This window comes from Drosophila elegans, unplaced genomic scaffold, assembly GCF_018152505.1.
Source record: "Drosophila elegans isolate 14027-0461.03 unplaced genomic scaffold, ASM1815250v1 contig_208, whole genome shotgun sequence".
Taxonomy (NCBI): Eukaryota; Metazoa; Arthropoda; class Insecta; order Diptera; family Drosophilidae; genus Drosophila; species Drosophila elegans.
The window spans coordinates 8,313,485-8,331,919 of NW_024545578.1; the positions used below are offsets into that span (position 1 = coordinate 8,313,485).

The 18,435-nt window shown below is 43.5% G+C and overlaps 8 protein-coding genes across 9 annotated transcripts; 3 read left to right on the forward strand and 5 right to left on the reverse strand.

Annotated features, from left to right (window-relative positions):
• Positions 1 to 946: 946 nt before the first annotated feature.
• Positions 947 to 3,868, reverse strand: LOC108146730 (histone acetyltransferase KAT2A). Its single transcript, XM_017272830.2, has 3 exons — positions 2,495 to 3,868; positions 1,790 to 2,442; positions 947 to 1,729 (listed from the first exon to the last, which is right to left on the reverse strand). The coding sequence occupies exons 1-3, from the start codon at positions 3,760 to 3,762 to the stop codon at positions 1,200 to 1,202; spliced, it is 2,451 nt and encodes an 816-aa protein (XP_017128319.1). The 5' UTR covers positions 3,763 to 3,868; the 3' UTR covers positions 947 to 1,199.
• Positions 3,869 to 4,425: 557 nt separating this feature from the next.
• On the forward strand, positions 4,426 to 5,211 carry LOC108146958. Its single transcript, XM_017273214.2, has one exon. It carries the CDS (start codon positions 4,493 to 4,495, stop codon positions 5,129 to 5,131), a length of 639 nt encoding a protein of 212 aa, XP_017128703.1. The 5' UTR covers positions 4,426 to 4,492; the 3' UTR covers positions 5,132 to 5,211.
• On the reverse strand, positions 5,154 to 6,714 carry LOC108146957 (eukaryotic translation initiation factor 2 subunit 2). The gene is made up of 3 exons (XM_017273213.2): positions 6,579 to 6,714; positions 5,975 to 6,374; positions 5,154 to 5,736 (listed from the first exon to the last, which is right to left on the reverse strand). Exons 1-3 carry the CDS (start codon positions 6,591 to 6,593, stop codon positions 5,213 to 5,215), a joined length of 939 nt encoding a protein of 312 aa, XP_017128702.1. The 5' UTR covers positions 6,594 to 6,714; the 3' UTR covers positions 5,154 to 5,212.
• A 687-nt stretch (positions 6,715 to 7,401) lies between these two features.
• Positions 7,402 to 10,486, reverse strand: LOC108146942 (phosphoacetylglucosamine mutase). Its single transcript, XM_017273195.2, has 3 exons — positions 10,266 to 10,486; positions 7,745 to 9,188; positions 7,402 to 7,684 (listed from the first exon to the last, which is right to left on the reverse strand). The coding sequence occupies exons 1-3, from the start codon at positions 10,364 to 10,366 to the stop codon at positions 7,586 to 7,588; spliced, it is 1,644 nt and encodes a 547-aa protein (XP_017128684.1). The 5' UTR covers positions 10,367 to 10,486; the 3' UTR covers positions 7,402 to 7,585.
• A 524-nt stretch (positions 10,487 to 11,010) lies between these two features.
• LOC108146905 (melanotransferrin) lies at positions 11,011 to 14,558 on the reverse strand. The gene is made up of 7 exons (XM_017273147.2): positions 14,394 to 14,558; positions 13,879 to 14,306; positions 13,408 to 13,541; positions 13,185 to 13,345; positions 12,666 to 13,126; positions 12,442 to 12,606; positions 11,011 to 12,370 (listed from the first exon to the last, which is right to left on the reverse strand). Exons 1-7 carry the CDS (start codon positions 14,452 to 14,454, stop codon positions 11,312 to 11,314), a joined length of 2,469 nt encoding a protein of 822 aa, XP_017128636.1. The 5' UTR covers positions 14,455 to 14,558; the 3' UTR covers positions 11,011 to 11,311.
• Positions 14,559 to 14,936: 378 nt separating this feature from the next.
• On the forward strand, positions 14,937 to 15,372 carry LOC108146906. Of its 2 annotated transcripts, none has more exons than XM_017273148.2 (2): positions 14,937 to 14,974; positions 15,033 to 15,372. In XM_017273148.2, exon 2 carries the CDS (start codon positions 15,047 to 15,049, stop codon positions 15,221 to 15,223), a length of 177 nt encoding a protein of 58 aa, XP_017128637.1. In that variant the 5' UTR covers positions 14,937 to 14,974; positions 15,033 to 15,046; the 3' UTR covers positions 15,224 to 15,372. The 2 variants fall into 2 exon arrangements, with proteins under 2 accessions (XP_017128637.1, XP_041564095.1); XM_041708161.1 differs by having other exon boundaries at positions 14,956 to 14,974; positions 15,036 to 15,372.
• Positions 15,373 to 15,556: 184 nt separating this feature from the next.
• Positions 15,557 to 16,520, forward strand: LOC108146768 (phosphomannomutase). Its single transcript, XM_017272904.2, has one exon. The coding sequence runs from the start codon at positions 15,663 to 15,665 to the stop codon at positions 16,425 to 16,427; it is 765 nt and encodes a 254-aa protein (XP_017128393.1). The 5' UTR covers positions 15,557 to 15,662; the 3' UTR covers positions 16,428 to 16,520.
• Positions 16,479 to 18,353, reverse strand: LOC108146767 (kelch domain-containing protein 4). The gene is made up of 4 exons (XM_017272903.2): positions 18,123 to 18,353; positions 17,757 to 18,062; positions 17,278 to 17,698; positions 16,479 to 17,205 (listed from the first exon to the last, which is right to left on the reverse strand). The coding sequence occupies exons 1-4, from the start codon at positions 18,234 to 18,236 to the stop codon at positions 16,523 to 16,525; spliced, it is 1,524 nt and encodes a 507-aa protein (XP_017128392.1). The 5' UTR covers positions 18,237 to 18,353; the 3' UTR covers positions 16,479 to 16,522.
• Positions 18,354 to 18,435: the final 82 nt, after the last annotated feature.

The following is an 18,435-nucleotide window of genomic DNA, read 5'->3' on the forward strand; positions in this document are numbered from 1 at the left end:
ACATTTTTCGCCACGCCTGCAATGGAATTTATACTTACGATTTGAAACAATACGATGTTCTCGATGTAAATGTTAAGATTGTGTGATTACTGGCTGCGCTCCGTTTGAAATCGAGGCCTTCAAAACCGAGTAAAATTACGTGTGTGCATGCATATGTATGTTCCAGCTGAATGAAGTCCTTTAGATATTTGTTTGTTATCCTTGTATCCAGATATATATATTTGTATTGAATTCAGCACAAACCGCCGAGTGCCGAATAGAGTCCAAGTTTGGTTAACACTCACTTTCAGAACAGAGCGGGAGAGCAGGAGGTAGAGGAGGGAGGGAATCGCCACACATTTCAATATTATGTAATCATAAATTATGTATCTAATTGTATGTAATATGTATATCTCCATATATGCTCACCCTGATTAGCTCTACATATGTATGTATGTATATAAATACGCAATTATCGAGTTAAACACGGAAAACACGTTTCGCAAGTAATGGCTAAATTGTAAAGACTACCACATATTGAAATTAAAACTTAATACCATGTAATAAAAGATAATTGAATTCAAAAGTAAGCAACTACGGTTAACATTTTCATTGTACCATTGGCATATTTGCGAGAGCTTTCGCAATTTCTAACGCATCCCAAAACGGAAATATATATGCAAGAGCCTTTGTACAATGACCTAGAAATTCGATTTAACTCCCGCCCCTAATATTAAATACAGTTTAATTTTATAACAGACATTATTGAACAAATGTTTACTAAAACCAAACGAAAACAAAGAGAAATCCTAACTTTAAAAGCATGCAAACAATGAATGTAGGAAATCAAAAGTGAAATAAAAAGTTAAGACAAAATGTAGCGGTTACAAATCATTTAACCAACTTTGGTTTTCTGTTTCTGGTTGGTTGGTTAATTGGTTACCCTTTTGAATGATGCTTCTAGCAATTAGTGGGTACAGTTCTGTTTTATTTTTCCTTAACAAACCCTATTTAAGCCCGTCTAAATGAACAAGACAAGGCGCTTGATTAGTAGTTTTCACCAAAAAGCTTAATCCATATATCAATTTTGTTTACAAGTAAATTATTCACTTCTGTCTTTTGTCGCTTGAAAATCTAAAATAAATACGAGAAATAATAGTGCTCTCCGTTAGTGAAGATTAAATATTCTGCTTTATACAAGGATCCTCAGAATCACTGCATCATTTGTCCCACAGTCCCAGCTCGCGCATTTTGGTTTGGAAGTAGCGCTCCAGGGAGTTGGCACATCGATAATACTCGGTGTCGGGTGAGTTGTAGAACCGACAGTTGGAAAAGATGCGGGCCATGTCCGCCATGAACAGGCGGCGTGTTTGGTAGTAACCCTTCTTCAGACGCTCGCCCATGGTCTTCAGGTCCATGGGATACTTGATATGGTCGTAGTAGTCCGGAACCTCGGCCGCAGTCACCGGACGCAAGAAGGGCCAAGCGGTGGTGTGCTGGCGCACGGACTGCAGCACGGATGCGAAGGACGTGGCCAGCTTCTCCGGATCGGAGGACTCCTCCAGGGGTCTGGCTGACCTTGCCGGACGCATTTGCGGCTTCCAACCGATCTCCCGAAGACCAGGAATCGACTCGACGGGTATGGAGGGCAGACCCTCCTTAAAGCAAGTGAGACCGGGTCTTACTTTTTGCACCTCGTTGTGCCGCTGGGCTATCAGTTCCTTCAGAATCTCGCTCTGATTGCGAATCACTGGAATGGAGAAACGTAGAGTAAAATATGCCCTTAATTTGCCTTTGGGGATCAACTAACCGGCAATGAACTGCGTGTTTACAATGCTCGGATGCAGCTCGCAGTGCATCAAAGTGGCGCTATCGTACTCCTTGATGTAACCGGCGTACACCGGTCGCGCCAGCTTAATGTCCTTGGAGAAACCCTGTTTCTTAAAGTACCCAATGGCATCGCAATCGGCGAATGTGAGCAGATGTTTGATGCCCCTCAGGATACTGTAGTCCTTCAGGTGGTTCATCAGGTGCGTTCCATAGCCCTTCACTTGTTCCGACATGGTGACCGCGCAGAACACAATCTCCGTGAATCCCTGCGTGGGGAACGGACGAAAGCATATGCCACCGATGGGCTGGTTTTCCTTAATCAGCGCCAGAGTCTTGTGCTTGGTGTCGAAGACCAACTGGCTGATATACTCGCGAGGCATCTCGGGCAGCTGATAGGCGAACACAAGCTGCAGGCCCAGGAGCCACAGAACCGTCTGCTTGTCCACCGGCTTGGTCAGCGAGTTGCCCACCACATGGAACTCGATGGCCCGCTTCTGCTCCTCTGCCTTGACATTCTCATCGCGGGAAACATTCACCGGGAAGAGTATCTCTGCCTTGTTGGTGGTCTTCGACTCCGACACCGATTTCATGGCCCGCATCACAACATCCGGGGGCAGATCATCCAAACTCTCACTGGGGGTTGAACCATTAATAACTGATTTTAAAATAGATTTTAATAACCAACCTGCTGCATCGATCTGTGGGCTCCTTTTTGATTCTCTTGTGCAGAGGTTCGCCCACACTGGCTCGCTTGGCGCCTCCTATGGATGCCACACTGGCACCTGGAGCTGCGGGCGCCACCTCCTGGTGTCGCTTCCTCTGCTGGATGACGAACGAGTTGGGAGGCCGGTAGTTGGGATCCCAAATGGGCGAGTCATCCTTCAGCAGTTCGGCACGAAGGGCCTCCAAAAACTTGGGCATCTGTGTGATGATCGAGCGCTTGTCCTCGGGAAAGCGGTCCCGCTCCGAGATGCACTTCTTCTTCAGCTGCTGGGACATGTACTGAAAGACAGTGCGGAGGAGTGTGCGTCCAAAGACCAAGGACGTTTCAAATTGGCGCAGGGAGTTGCAGAAGGCGGGCACGTGGCAGAAGACCAGCCAGCGCGTGTAGTTGATCTTGTAGTTCGACGCATCCTCGTGGGTGAGATCTCCCCTTCTGGTTGATGGCGATTCAAAGTTGTAATGGTTCAGAAAGTTCAGGAACGTCTTGCCCACCTCGGTCATGGTTTGCAGTTCAGTCGGGTTGAGGTGGTTGTACTTGTAGAAGACCAGCGACAGCACCGCCTTGGTGATGCAGGGCGACTCGAAGGGCGGATCGCCCAGCGGACCGCGGATCACAGCCTGCTGGCGCGTCAGGACGCACTGGCGCAACAAGCGGAAGAGATACAGATACACCTTCTTGGTATCCTCATCCTCGACGCGCTGCATGGACATGAACAGGTTCTCCATGTCTATGATGGCGCCCAGCAGCTCGTCCATGCTGGAGCTGGAGATGTTGTCCAGGTGGGCGATGTGCATCCGCAACGAATGGCGGCAGCTGGCGTTCCGGCACTCCTCGTTGAACTCCGGACAGTAGGAGGACTCCACGTCGCGGTGGCGGTTCTCCTGCGGCGTTTTCCATCCGGTGCAGCGGCATCCTTCCGACTGGCAAGCGGAGTACATGGAGAGTTTAGCCAGTTTCTGGGGCACGGGCAGGTTGAAGACCTTCTGCTTCCGCTGCTGGATCCTCTGGAGGCTGTTCTGCCTGGTTCCCTCCGCCGGAACACTTCCGCCGCCTACTGCTCCTGCGTTTCCGGGAGTTTGGGCCTGCACCGAGGAGCCAGGGGCTCCAGATGCCCCAGCAGTTGCTGCGCCATTCGCATTTGCCTGCTGCTGCTGCTGCGCTGCAGCGTTCCCAGTGTTGTTACCATCGATGGGTTGGCTTTTTAGCGTTATGGATGGACCACCAGACATTCCAATCACCAGATAATGCGATTCTCTCGGTTACTTTTGCACAAAGTGTACTTTTTCCCCTTAATTTCACAAGCGACACAATGGGCTGACCACTTGCTGTACACGAAAAAGGGCTGCCAACCTGGGATTTTCTCCTTTATTTCTCTTGATGGTGAAATAAACATTAAAACTTGTATATATATTTTATAACATTATGAAGTTTTATTCTTATATTTATTATCAACAACTTTATTTTAATTTCACAAAGTAAAAATATTCATGGGCATAGTTAATAAATTTCAAGTTTTTCTAAAAGGGGTTTGGTTCTGTTGGATATACACATTTTACGATTATGAAGATTTCTAAATGTTAATAGGAATCCGAGTCAAATGTATAAATGTTTTAAAATTAAATTTATTTGTTAAAAGCTTAAGAAAAAAATAAATTATTCTACCATTCTTAATCATTTTAAGTCAAAAATTTATAAGTTATCATTAACTATATTTATTTAAACTCAATTGATTTTGTCGCTAATAACATTAAAAATATATATATTTATATCTTAATGTTAGTATTTTTTAAATAAACTAAAATTTGGCAGAGAAATGTTTTCCGATTTTTATTAAATCCCTCAAACAACCCCCAAAAAAAGTTGGACTACGCCCATGTGTACATCTGTTTTTGTTTGCAGCTGATGTAAAATGCATTTGAAGTCATACATTCCTTTTGAAATTACCGCCTGACTAAGCAAATGGAAATAAATGAAAGTTTCGATGATGTGGAAGATCAGCTGGATAATTTCGTCATCCGGAGAAACCAACAAAAAGGAAAGACAACTGATTCCGAAGAGTCCGGACCAAAGATTCACGAAAATATACCCCTAACTCTATGGCACATTTTACGGGCAAGTGAGGATTCCGAAAGAGAAAATGTTTTTATAATTCGTGATAAAGCCAACAATCCCATACACTTTCGCACCTGCATTGTCTATGGTTTCGTGATTGGATTTGGAACCCACAACGAGTGCTTCAGTAAATACTTAATTGATGATAGCACGGGTTCTCTGGAGGCGAGTATTGCCAAAAAGCCGGGCAATCGGCTGGTAATATCTAGCCTTCACAACGAAGTCACTTCCCTTGGCTCTTCCGAAGCCTTCAGACCCACGGCCGAAAGATTAGTCAGACTTTTGAAGACCGCCATGGAATATATAGACCCCTCACCCATAACAAGAGGCCATAACCTGTACCTGCGTGGTCGCCCCAATTATTTCAGAGGAGTAGTGGGTATGGATGCCTTCCAATTCTTCATTGACAGCGGCAGATCCCGGAATATGGAAATGGGATTCGCGGATTACTTAACAGACTGGCACAACAACTACAGCACAACTTAGCGTAATGCAAACAAAGATTGAATATTTTTTTGTATTGAAATTTTACTGGTAATAAAAAATCAAATTTTAAATAAAGAGAATTTAGGTTGTTTTTGCTCGAATGGCGGCACGTTTGCCGGTGACAGCCTGGAAACCTGACTTGATGCTGGCCACCGAGCAGCGGGAGCCGCAGGACTCGCACTGCAGGAAGAACAGGCGCGTGTCCTTCTGCAATATCGTCTCCGGGGAGCGGCAGGTGTGACAGGTGACATACTCCTTGATGTAGCGACGCAGCACGTTCTCGATCTGTTTGGGCTGGAAACGGCCCTTGATGATCAACTGCTGGTTGCCGTCCATGGACCCACTGGTACCCAACTCGGCCAGCAGGAAGTCGAGCAGATGCTTGGGCAGGCGATGCAGTGTTTTCGCAATGTCCATGAAGTTGGCAAAGGAGGTCTTCTTGGTACCCACGCGCAGCACTTGTGGCGGACGCATCACGAACTTTGGCTTGCGACCGGCGGCCATGTCCGGATTCTTGTCGAGAATGATTTCGAAGACCCGCTTCAGCAACTCGTCGTATGTGTAGTCACGATCGGAACCAAACCAGGTGGAACTGTTGTCCTCCACTGTAAAAAAAAGAAATTGATTAAAAGCTTTCACGCTTACATTTGTTTATAGCGTTGAGGCATATGCCTTGCATTTGTGAAATGCTAAATGCAAAACCTATGATAGTGATATTCAATCAAATATAATTGTAATAATGTAATAGCTAATAAAACAAAATGAACTTAAAACTTCTCAAAATGATAAAACCCTCGTCAAGCCAATGCTACGTGTGAAACCTAATCCCAGTAGTCACCGTACCATTCTCTTTGTCTTCGCTCCTGTCTTCGTCCAGTTTATCCGCGAACAGCTCGTCCAGGTCCTTCTTCTTGCTCTTCTTCTTCTTTTTGGCCATCGAGAAGTCCATGTCCAGGTTGATCTCTTCCTCCTCGGGCTCCTCGGTGGCGACCACATCGTCGCCGGGGAAACTAGGGATTGCGGCCTCGATTTCGTCCATGTTAAATGGCTTCTTCTTCTTTTTCTTCTTCTTGCCGAAGCTCTCCAGATCTAGATTATCCTCCTCGGCGGCGGCTCCACCTTCTACCGAAGCCTCGTCCTGCGGGTCCTCCTTCTTGCTGTCGTCCTCCAGGCCCAATGCCGCGTCCAGGTCGAAGGTGGTCTTCTTCTTCTTCTTCTTTTTCAACAAAGTGGGATCGAAACCCTGTAGAATTCATTGCAAGATTCGGAATGGTTAGAAATCCGGATAGGTAAAACATAACCTCATTGTTCGCCCAAGTGCTCATACACAAACAGGTAAATACACATACACACACACACACAAGAGCGCACATGTACGCACATATGTGCGCTTTCCAGGATGTTTTCAAGCATTTTAAACTTATGCCCCGGTGTTTTTCCAACTTACGTCTTCTGCGTCCATTGTGTTTATGCTTTTTTAATACTCTGTGACTTGAAATTAATTTGATATTAACTAAAAAACTGCAATTGCATCAGCCAAAAAATGACAGCACGGCAAAAGCGTAGAGGTGGACAAAATTCGATAAGACAGGCGGGGATAAGCGATGTAATTCCATCTCTACATGTGGAGGGTGTCACCGCTACATATGGAGGGTGTCACTGCTTCATATGGAGGGTGTCAATGCTACATATGGAGGGAGTCACTGCTACATATGGAGGATGTCACCGCTACATATGGAGGGTGTCACAGCTACATATCGAAGGTGTCGCCGCTACATATGGAGGGTGTCACCGCTACATATGGAGTAAGTCATCGCTGGGCGGGGCAGTGTGACCACTTTGTGGTTTGTCAGTGTCGGCGGCAACACTTTTTTGGGCGCTTTATATACGTTTTAAATTTTAAATTTAATATGAACCACCAAAAGGAAAATGGCAAGATAGCCAAATGTATATAAAAACAGGCAACATTATATTTTAAAATAAAAAAACAAATGTGGATCCATTTATTTGATAGAATACATTTGATCTCATCTAAAATCCCAATATGTTTACCCGGCTAAATATTATTATTTGCCCTTAAATAAAATTAAACTCCTATATTAAATTATTCATATTTTTTTTAGGAAATAGCAGTACAAAATTTATTTAGGTTATCAGCATTTTTTATAATTTCTTCAGTTACAGCTAGTAGTTCAACAAAAAAAAGCTCTTCAATCATGCATAACAAACTACAAAGCACATAACTCCCACAAAATAAATAAAACTTTATATTTAGTGGTAAAAAACATCTCATCTTTAGAACATACAAGACAGTGAACAGTTACAGTATAAATGCGTTTGAGAGTTAAGATATTTAAGTTTTTAAGTTACTGAGCGAGCACCTAAAATTAAAAGAGATTTATTGCTCCAACTAGGACCTGTGTCGATTCATTTGAGGTTGGTTCGTTTTTTCGCTTAAAGATGGGCACTGTTGGGTTTCGTCAATTCCGGGCCAACGCCTCCGGCCAGTTTCTGCACCAGAAGTCCCACTTCGTAGGCAAGGGTATCGGTATCCTATGGGGAAATTAGAAATGTAAGTGACCTTCCAACAATAACTATGATTCAAAGGCTTACCTCTTTTGTGGCCGCCTCGGCATAGACGCGCACCACATCCTCTGTTCCCGAGGGACGCACAAAGGAGCGACCCCTTTTGTAGTTGGCCACCACCTTGTTGATCTCCGTCTGCAGACCCTCCGGCTTCACGCATACTCGCTCCGCATCCGTGGTCTCGATAACGTTCCGATCCTGCACCTTGACCTTCAGTTGTCGGTTGGGCAGGTCATTGTACGACGAGATCCAGTCCTGCACGTCCCAGCCCTTGTGGTTCAGGATGGTTTCCACCAGCAGCATGTCCGAAATGGCATCGCCCACCGTTTCGTTGATCAGATCGATGAGGAGCAACAAGGTCTTGGCACTGTCTTTCGTTTCCGCAGCTTGGGCGATTGTGGCCTTTGCATTGTCACTGAACACAATCGTTCCGTGACCATTCGCTTCGAAATAAACACCGATGTCGTACTCCAGAGCTTTGTGGTGCAGGTGCTTAACGCCCGTGGGAACACAGGAAACGGGGAACTTCAGTTCATCCACTATATAGTCTGTCGAGGCTCCATTGGCGTAGGCGGTCTGCACCAGGCCCAGTCTCAAGTCGATCTCGGCCTGCGTGACCAGTTCCATGAGGAAGCCAGCGACCAAAGTGGCTATGCGATCGCCATCCAGTAGGTGGAACTCGCCCTTGTCGTCGCTGAAGAAGTATACCACCCGATCGGCATCTCCGTCCACGCTGACACATCTCGTAAAGGGTTCCACCTCGGGCATGGATTTCGGCGGCCTCTGCTGGACCTTCACGTAGTCGGCGCCGCAGTCCTCGTTGATCTTGCCCACACCCACGCCCTGGTTTATGACCGTCACATTCAAGGAACCCTTCATGCGCTTGATGAACTGCAGCATTTTGCGGGCACCCACTCCATTGGCGCCATCGTAAATGATATTGTTCCGATAGTTTCCGTTCTCCAGGCGCCCATTTCGCAGCAGTTCGAAGGACTTGATCAGCTTATCATAGTATCCCTCCTCCGTGGGTTTGCCGTAGGCCTCCTTCGTATTCGCCGCCACCACGAAGTAGTGCAGCATGGGCGTGGTCACGATGCCGTACTCCTTGACGTTTCCCTTCAGCGCTATTACTCCATCGGCCACCGCTTTCAGCAATCGCGGACTGTGGTATCTGTTGTCCATGCCCACAAACACCTGGGAACTTGTAGTCACATCGATGTTATTGTCCTTGATAATCTTGGCCACCTGCTGCTCCAGTTCCTGGTCGCTGACATTGACCAGATCGGTGGCTATCGCCTCCCAGCTGGCCTCCAGCATCTCTCCCTTGGGATCGACCAGCTTCACTCCGTTGTCTGGCTCCGGATTGTGCGATGCCGTGATCATCACGCCGATTACGGAGCCTCCACGAAACCGGGATCGCAAGGTGGCCAAAACTCCCATGCGGAACATCACGCTGTCCAGGAATTCGGCTCTGAAATAAATTAAATGTTTTATTATTTATAAATACATATAGATAGTTTTTACAATGTATCTTAAATTCATAAGATTTAATGTTTAACATCCCAAAGACTAAAAACACAGATCTAGAGTAAATAATAAATATTGAACTAAAAAATATTAGTGCTCTTTGGGGATTATGAGTCCTTAATCATTTTTATAAAATGTAAAATTCTGTTAACAAATTTTTTATTCTTGTATTTAAGTATATAATTTACGATTTCTGGAAGTCGTATATTAAACGGAATGACGAATCACCAATTAAATATTGTAACTATCTATTTTAACACTTTATCTTTTCAGTAGATTGTAAGGCCAATAAAAGTACAGTATTGTTCAAATAATTAGTAACTTCATAGATTATATTATAGATATCCATTATACCGGGAAATGCTTAAGGGGTTTTTCATTTTATCAGTGAAGTAGATAAGCTTTATTATCTTGCTTACATTGGATGTGGTTAGTGGTTAGAAAAATAGGTCGAATAACCACAAGATAAAATATTGTCATATCCATTACATATGTACTTCAAAAGGTGCAAAAATATATAATACAAAAAATAAAATATTTAAACTGTTATCTAACGTAACCTGAATATGATACATATTTTGAGAATTTAAAGACATACTTTTTTAATTCAATTAAATATATCAACGTATAGACCAAATTAGATATTCCCCAATGGAATTAATGTTAACATAAATAAGTCTCTTCTTATCGATTATGACCACTACATTGGTAGCCAATTGCACTTGCAAAACTATTTTGGTGACCTCTACTGTGCGTACGTACATATGTATGCCCCCATGCACATGCACGCCCCTAAACACATACAAACATACTTGCAGGCGAAAGAAGGGCATGTCCATTGATAAAAGGTGAACAATATCTAAAAATAAACCCGAATCCCAACAACACGGTTCATGCAGTTGCCGTACTTATCGTAAAACAAACAATAACTATTTGCTAATCAATTGCGGCCAACGTATGCAACGTGTGGGTGTTAACATAATGATGATTAACCCGAATTTCGTTAATTAAGACAACTTACTTGCCGCGAAAGCCAGCTGTTCCATATTGAATGGTTTCCTTGGAGGTTTTTGGGTACATTTCCCTGGCGAACGCGTAAACGGTGCGCAGATTAATAGACATTTTGCGATAGTTAAAGGCGGAACAACTGGTACAAAGCAAGGTGAAAGATATCCGTCCGGTTTTCCGGAGCAGCTTTCGAAATTTACAAATTTCACAGATGTGTGCTGGCGGGTGTGACCGTGTGTAGTCCTATTACCGTTGCATTTCCCTAGCGCCACAATATGGGCATACATTTTTGTAACTTTAAATAGTTTTCATTTAATTATGTTGTTAATTGAAAATTAATTACAATAAGTCCCGTTTTGTGAAGTAACCCTTCATTCTTGGTGAACAGCCCTTTTAAAGTGGAAAACTGTCTGGCGTTGCCACTGCCGCACCCAAAACATATGATTCACAGTTTGAATTTGGCGGGAACAGTTGCGGTTAAGATTATAGAATTCTTTTTCTTTTATATTAGAAACTATATTCATTTATGCAATTAATATAAAACCGTTGCAACCTATACGTAAAATTCATAATTAAAATCTAAAATAAAGAATTAGTTAGTCTGTAATATATAAATGTCTTTAATGACCATTATATCTGAATTATTTATAAGATATATATTTTTTCAAAGTTTAGTCTTGTTTAATAAAATATAGATAAAAAAAAATTATTTTGTGAATTAATTCCTATTGATTGTAATAATAATAACCAAGCGCTTGTTCCTTTTGTTATTTTATTTGTATACTTATAAAAGATTTGTAAATGATTCGACTTACACTTTCTAGGTACAAGTTTTTGGACGGACTTAGTTGGTATGTACACAAACAAATACTATATTAAGGCACAGGCACTTTATAAATAAAATTATATTCAGATATTACTCTGCTTCAGGGAATATTTTTTCGGACGGAAGGGATTTTTCTTTGATACTTAAAAATATTTGGAATGTAAAACGTTGATATGTTTCTCCTTGTGCTAGAGATTCTTGTACAATTCTGAAATCTTACCGAGTCTATTAATTTAGAGCATTGCAACTAGAGAGGCCACGAGAAGGAGGCCCACGGATAAGGATAATGCCGATGCACCAGCATAGCAATCGGTGATGCGGCGAGCTCGCATAAAATCGCTGCCCAAATAGGAATCGTAGCGTCGTTTGTTCGTTGGAATGACTTTCAACTGCCGCGTGGCATCCTGGAAGATCAGATCGTAGTGTCCAATGGGCGAGGAGAACATGCTAAAACTGAAGGCGTCCACTTCCTTACGGCCGTACAGTTGTTGGGCATAGGTCAGCAGGTTGATGTAGGCATTCATTTGGGTCTCGTTGTAGTTGACTCCTCCGCGAGTGACGACGGCATTGGCCTTTACCTTGCCGAGATTACAGCGCTTGTATTCGTGAATTTCGGCACGGGTGCCATCAGTGCAAAGGAGTTCAAAATCGTCGTTGAGAGCATTCCTTGCCCACCACTCCTTGCGCTTGCCGCCAGTGCTCTCCATCACCGTGGTGTGCTTCATGAAGGCCACATGTCCGCCACCCTCCACCAAGCACCTGAATGCACCCGTATGTCCGTAGTAATCCTCGGAGGCATCGCGTCGACAGTATCTGTAGCTAGTTCCATGACACAGATCACACATGCTATCGTAGGGCACTCCAGTATTGTATTCACTGCTAATCGCACCCGGAACACAAGACTTGGTGAAGTACTCGGCGGCAGCCCGAACCGAGTCGCATCCGTACGGGCGAATCCAGCCGTTCGAGATGAACAGAGCCATCGGATAGGTCCAGCCAGCGGCGGTGTTGATGCCCGTGTGGCAGGTATTCTTGCCCTTTAGGTACGTTAGCTCCGTGTCGGGATCCTCCTCCTTGGCCACAGCCACCACATAGTACTCCGGCTCGCCCAGATTGTACACCTCCGACATGAACGGGACCAGGTCGTAGTTCAGTCCGCCGGTGTAGACATCTCCGGCATCGAAAACCGAAATATCAGCCTTGCCCGCTTCGATGAACTGCATGCAGTTTATGTGGGAGTGCATTTTCTTGCAGATGAGTTCCGGTTTCAAAAGATGCGCTTTCAGGGCAGTCTGCAAAGATTTGTAAGAAATATTGTAAATGATTCATTTAATATTTAAATTCAAATTCTTCTTTAACTTACCCTCATTCTGATACACTTCTCGAGTTCGTTCTCTGAAGTCACGCAAAGGGTCATCGCCGGAACAGGACACTCGCGAATGCCGTAAATAAAGTTAATGGCAGGGCCCAAATACTTTGTAAACGACTGATCATCTTCAGGGATAACAGTGAGAGCCCGGCTTGAGTCCTTTAATGAAATATTTGCATTACAATTGGCTGAGATTAAAGTAAATTTCAATAACAAACCTGGAAAAGCAAATTTGGCTTGCCATATCGTTTCGACTCGAAAATGCGGAACTTCTCATAGAGAATTGAAGTGTTGGTGCCGTCCTGCGGATTTCTTTCTGGGGAGAAACTGCTGTCCAAGCGTTCACTGCGGTACTGATCGTATTGGTTTTGGTTTCTATAGGGGTCATTACTGTTAAACTGATCGTAGGCGCCACTTTGACTCTGTTCGTTGTAATTATTGCGGTTGCTGAACCCTTGACCGCCCTGCCTGTTTTGATCGTCACGAATTCCATCGGAATACAACTCCGCGATGCGTTTCAGGAATTGCTGATATTGCTTTCGATCGCTGAAGCTGCGTGCTGAAGATGTCACAATGGCATCGGCGGGAACTTGGCCCCAATTACACTGTCGATAATCATTAATGGGAACACGACGGCCATCGCGACAAAGCAGCTCAAAAGTGTCTGGTTTTATGTTTTCTAAAATTTCAGTAAAGATTAGTAATGGGTTCTTTTTGAACAAGATATAAAAACTCACTGAATTCGGTGGTCTGCAGCATTTCATTTACAGTCGAATGGCGCAAAAAGGCAACATCTCCTTTCTCCATCAAACACTTGAAGGCGCCTTCGTATCCAAAGTAGGGATCTGCAGCCGAGCAGCGTCCTCCGGGAATCTTGCCAGTGCACAGCGTACAAAGTCTGATCAAAAAAGATTATTTATAAGATGGGCTTTATAAAATCAAGCTCTGATTGAGCCTTACTTATCTGAGTTGTCGCCAATGGGATTGTATTTGTCAGACAGCGAGTACACGGCACACGAACTGTTGAAATAGCTGGCAGCTGTCTTCACCTGATTGTTACAGTCCACAACTTCCATGCCGCCTTCCCTTTGTAGCTGTGAAATGAATATTAAATGTTTATTACATTAAAGTTATACAACATTTAAGTGATCTTTCAATTCTGAAGTAGCTCCTTTTATCAGAGGAGTAAACAAATTTGTAAAGCTTTGTGAACAGGTACTCAGTATGCTATTAAAAAATACTCTAGAAAATATTGTAAAAACAGTATTCAGTAAAAACTAAAAAACAAAGTTAAATTTATGATAATTTGTTTATATGGCAAGGTGTTAAAAATAATTGATATTTTCAAAACTACATTTCCAAAGGCGACAATTTCTTTAAGTGCACATTTTCTGACATTTTTAGTTATAAAACTGAGATGGCAATTCTCACCGCGTGAATGGGCACAATCCAACCGGCCAAACTGCCCACCCAGGGGAAGCAGACCCTCTTGTTTCGCATGTCGCGGAGATTATTCAAGTCAGGGAGTGATCCTTTCTTCACCACGGCCACGGATTGATAGTCCGAAAAGCCGCCCTCCAGTTTTTCCTGCATGATGGGTATAAGGGAATTGTATCGTCCCGCCGTGAAGACATCTCCGGCGTCCAGCGAGGTGATGTGCGCCTTCTCGCGATCGATGTGGTGGATGCACTCATCCGCACTGTAGGCCATGAAGCAGGTGAGATTCAGGAACACCTCGTCGAATAATGCCCGATCGCGTTCGATGGCCACCGTGAGATTCTGGCACTTGTACTGCTCCTCCTGGCTCTTGGTGCACCAGATGAGATGGCTGGTCTTGTGCTCGTCATAGTGGTGTTGTGCTGGAATATGCAAAATCGAGGTTTACGAAAATTCCATGACAACGCCCTTAGAAATCGAGCATGTTTTGGATTCCGGCGGGAACTTACCGTTAGCGAGGGTAAAACATAAAGCGCCGACTAGAGCCACAAAAACGAGGCTTCTAGCCATTTTTAGTAAATAAGTAAATTAACTAAAAACAGCAATCTTGAAAACAATTACTCAAACAATACACCACACCCAAGCCCAGCTCAAGATTGTCGGTGTGACCGGATGAGTGAAGGTAGAATATACCGGACTTCGAACAGAAAAATACCAACAGGTATCTACAGTGAATATCGGTTGAGAGTGAGTGCAAAATAATAGCCCATAAACTAGCGTTTTATTTGTTCTTTCTTTTTTTTAACATTAAATCAAACTTAAAAATGAAGTAAAGAATCTTAGAAAATATAAATAAGTTTGTATTACTGGAAGTACAAACAATTGATTCTACAAAGGCAAGCATTTCAAGGTGGACAATTTACTTCTCGCGTTTTGTAATCTTAAATTGCCATTAATTAATCTTAAACTCGAATATTTCAGTGCTATTGTAGTAGTTGTCATAACCAGTTTCTACTGTACTGCACGGTAAACACACCACTTTGGTGTGACCTTACAAGCGGTGTTTTTTAGCCCCTTACGATCGAACCAGGTGTTTTGTGTTTTATAATAACAAACCGAGAAATCAAATTAATTAAATTCAATTTAAGCAGGTACAAATAAAATGGCAGTTCTACGTGGGTGGAGATTTGTTGGCTTCGTGTCCTGTATCGTTGGTGCCGTGGGCTTAACACTATATCCTGTGATTGTGGACCCGATGCTGAACACCGACAAATACAAATCCCTGCAGGAATACAGCAAAATAAAAAGAGATGAACTGGAGCATATAAGAAGGCAGTAAAAATCCCGTTTATTAAACTACAAGAGTACACTTAAGAACCCTAATATGTTTAAATTCTGTTAAAATGAATTGACAGTACAATGTTCATATTCGATATTGTATTCTGTTTAAATACAAAAATAACAAAAGCTGTCAATTAACAGCATGAAGTAAGTAAATAAAATTTTGTTTAATTATACAATTAAGTACACTTTATCATAAGGATTTAAAAAAAAAGTAGTATTATGGTAGTATTATATTTTATTATATATTATAATTTAAAATATAAATTATGAGTGTATTGTATGGTTCCTGAACTGGTTCCCAACCGCTGTAGTAAAGCTTTAGGGTATTTCTCACCAACTCGTTGCCGCTTACAAAGTTCTTTATCTCAAATCATACGTGGACATAATTATTTGGATAAAAAATAGCTGCGATTTCGTAATTAGACTCATGCAAAATGGGCACTGCCACTCTGAAACGTGACGAAATCCTCCTGCTCTTCGATGTGGACGGCACTCTGACGATGCCTCGATCCACGGTGACCCCGGAGTTCGAGGAGTTCTTCTACTCGAAGGTTAAACCCAGGGCCACCATCGGCATTGTCGGAGGATCCGACCTGGAGAAGATGTTCGAGCAGCTGAACGGCCAGAAGATCCTCAACGAGTTCGACTTTGTATTCCCGGAGAATGGGCTGGTGCAGATTGAGGGCGGCAAGGAGGTGGGCAAGCAGAACATCATCAAGCATCTGGGAGAGAAGACCCTGAAGCGCTTCATCAACTTTGTCCTGCGATACCTATCCGAACTGGATGTGCCCATCAAGAGGGGAACTTTCATCGAGTTCCGGAATGGCATGATGAACGTGTGTCCCATTGGACGCCAGTGTACCAGGGAGGAGCGCAATATGTTCGCTGCCTTCGACATAGAGCACAAGGTGCGGGAACAAATGATCAGGGACCTCAAGAAGGAGTTTGCCGACGTGGATCTCACGTACTCCATTGGTGGTCAGATCAGCTTCGATGTCTTCCCCCATGGTTGGGATAAAACCTACTGCCTGCGACATATCGAAGCCCACTACAAGTTCAAGGAAATCCACTTTTTCGGAGATAAAACAGAGCCGGGCGGCAATGATTATGAGATTTATAGCGATCCCCGAACCATCAGCCATAGAGTATACACTCCCAAGGATACGGAACGCATTCTCACTGAGATTCTGGAGCTGTGAGACAACTGAGCTTACTCAACATTCAATAATATTCCATTTTTTATATATGTGTACGATTGTTAACCAAATTTAATATATAGTCATTTGAAGTTAGACTAATCTGTATCCATATCCGAGTCGTCGAAGCTGTCCTCATCGTTACTGCTGCATTCCTCGTCGGAACTACTGCTATCGCTATCCTCCCAGACGTGAGCCTTCAAGTTATTGGGTATTATAACCTTCCACTCCAGTTTGTGCAAATCCAGGGAGTAGAAATCGTTGTAGGTCAACTGCTTGGCGTCCTCCTCAAAGATGCCACCAAAGATATAAAGTGTTCCCTTGCAAACGCAGAGTCCGGGATTCATGCGCGGAGAGGGTACATTCGATGGTTTGGCTTTGGGGAAAAGGCTGGGTATGTTGGACACATATGGAGTACTCGTACTTGGTCCTCCAACGGTGACCGTAAAAATCCCATCTGTTGTGGTGGTCACGGGCTTATCTGGAGCGGACATTTCAACATCCTTGCTCTCGTCCGTTTCCTTTTTCTCAGCGGGACTGGTTTTCGCCTGGATCTCCTGCAATCTCCACGTTTGAGAGGTCAAATCGAAGGCCAAAAGATCATCGCCAAACTGTCCATGGACATCTTCGTCGTCCTCATCGACGTCCATAACACCGCCGAAGGTATAGGCCTTGCCATTGGCAGCCACAGTGCAGCCAACACTGCTCCGGGGCTTGGGCTTATATCCTCCGGCCTTCACGGGTGCCCACTTGTACTTGTTATCAGCATCGCCAGCGTTTTCTAAAATAAATTGTTTAATAATAATTAATATTCGGATTATATTTAGTAGCTTTGTTGTTCCTAAAAACTTACTGTCTTGACTCAAAACGAACATATCCGTGTGAGTTACTCCACGATCCGCTTCCTTTTTCATAGAGGCCCTTGAGTAACCTCCCCAAACATAGATTTTGCCTTCCGGAGAAGCGGCTATACAGCAGCCAGATCGAGGGGATGGTACAATAGTTCCTCCGATCTCGGTTTTTAGCCATTGATAAGACTCCAGCGAGAAGATGTGAAGATCGTTAAAGTAATGATACGACTGGTTGTTATCATGGAAGCCGCCAAAGATAAACAAACGCTTCTTAGAGACGGTCATTCGATGACCACTCCTAGGACTTGGTCCATTGGGCGCAGATACTTTTTCCCATTTGCGGGATTTCAATGAAAACTTCCATAAATCCTTGTAGTGGTGGAACTGCAGCTGAGAAGGACTGGCATGCTCTCCTCCAAACATCTGTAAATGAAGGTTTTTATTTAAGGATTTCTAGGTAAATTTAAGATGGGCAACTCACCCAAAGTTCTCCTCCATTACTAGCCACAGCCACCATTTGGTGTCCACTTCTGGGCGTGGGTCCTGAAGGCGATTTCAGCTCCCTCCACTCGCCAGTTTTAATATTATAAAAGTACAAATCGTTGTAAACTGAGGTCTTTGTTCCCGTATAAAGTTCTCCACCAAACATGATGAGTTCCTCCTTCTCCGGATGGGAAACTAGGGTGAAATTAGAGCGGGGAGATGGCGGCAAGCAAACAGATTCACTAATGGTCTCTATTTTTCCCTCCTTGGCCTCTAACAACTGGATTATATCAGCTATATTTGCCTATAAAAATAAATTTAGCTTTAGTAAATATGATATGATAGTGACAATATTCATTCTTACTTCTCCCAGCTTTTCCAGCATTTTCTTTTGCCGTGCTGCCTGCTTTTTGTCCGTTTTCATGGCCGTCTTCTCGGCTCCTTTGCCCTTCTTCTTGTTCTTGTCCTTCTTGCCCATTTTATAAGGATTAATTCGGCTTACAAATTTAAATCAACAAACAATTTTAGCCGCACGTGTACTCGTATTTAGTTTAAAGAGGAAGAGCTGTATTTTTTAATACCAGATACTTGTTGAGAACTGTCGACGGAATTGTGAGAAATACCTTAACGCGTTTTTTGAAAAGTAAGCGCGCGATTAGAATCTAATTAGAATATTT

What these genes read in the sequence shown, in the direction of transcription:
- LOC108146730 (XM_017272830.2), bottom strand. Translation starts at nt 3,762, where the DNA reads ATGTCTGGTGGTCCATCCATAACGCTAAAAAGCCAACCCATCGATGGT. An exon ending in CCCACAGATCGATGCAGCAG is followed by an intron (nt 2,443 to 2,494) that starts GTTGGTTATTAA and finishes TTCAACCCCCAG; the next exon opens with TGAGAGTTTGGATGATCTGC. An exon ending in AAACACGCAGTTCATTGCCG is followed by an intron (nt 1,730 to 1,789) that starts GTTAGTTGATCC and finishes TCTCCATTCCAG; the next exon opens with TGATTCGCAATCAGAGCGAG.
- LOC108146958 (XM_017273214.2), top strand. Translation starts at nt 4,493, where the DNA reads ATGGAAATAAATGAAAGTTTCGATGATGTGGAAGATCAGCTGGATAAT.
- LOC108146957 (XM_017273213.2), bottom strand. An exon ending in GAGCGAAGACAAAGAGAATG is followed by an intron (nt 5,737 to 5,974) that starts GTACGGTGACTA and finishes TTTTTTTTACAG; the next exon opens with TGGAGGACAACAGTTCCACC.
- LOC108146942 (XM_017273195.2), bottom strand. Translation starts at nt 10,366, where the DNA reads ATGTCTATTAATCTGCGCACCGTTTACGCGTTCGCCAGGGAAATGTAC. An exon ending in ACAGCTGGCTTTCGCGGCAA is followed by an intron (nt 9,189 to 10,265) that starts GTAAGTTGTCTT and finishes AATTTATTTCAG; the next exon opens with AGCCGAATTCCTGGACAGCG. An exon ending in CCGAGGCGGCCACAAAAGAG is followed by an intron (nt 7,685 to 7,744) that starts GTAAGCCTTTGA and finishes ATTTCCCCATAG; the next exon opens with GATACCGATACCCTTGCCTA.
- LOC108146905 (XM_017273147.2), bottom strand. Translation starts at nt 14,454, where the DNA reads ATGGCTAGAAGCCTCGTTTTTGTGGCTCTAGTCGGCGCTTTATGTTTT. An exon ending in GGATTGTGCCCATTCACGCG is followed by an intron (nt 13,542 to 13,878) that starts GTGAGAATTGCC and finishes TTCATTTCACAG; the next exon opens with CTACAAAGGGAAGGCGGCAT. An exon ending in AGCCAAATTTGCTTTTCCAG is followed by an intron (nt 12,607 to 12,665) that starts GTTTGTTATTGA and finishes ATTTCATTAAAG; the next exon opens with GACTCAAGCCGGGCTCTCAC.
- LOC108146906 (XM_017273148.2), top strand. Translation starts at nt 15,047, where the DNA reads ATGGCAGTTCTACGTGGGTGGAGATTTGTTGGCTTCGTGTCCTGTATC.
- LOC108146768 (XM_017272904.2), top strand. Translation starts at nt 15,663, where the DNA reads ATGGGCACTGCCACTCTGAAACGTGACGAAATCCTCCTGCTCTTCGAT.
- LOC108146767 (XM_017272903.2), bottom strand. Translation starts at nt 18,236, where the DNA reads ATGGGCAAGAAGGACAAGAACAAGAAGAAGGGCAAAGGAGCCGAGAAG. An exon ending in TGCTGGAAAAGCTGGGAGAA is followed by an intron (nt 18,063 to 18,122) that starts GTAAGAATGAAT and finishes TTATTTTTATAG; the next exon opens with GCAAATATAGCTGATATAAT. An exon ending in GTAATGGAGGAGAACTTTGG is followed by an intron (nt 17,699 to 17,756) that starts GTGAGTTGCCCA and finishes CTTCATTTACAG; the next exon opens with ATGTTTGGAGGAGAGCATGC.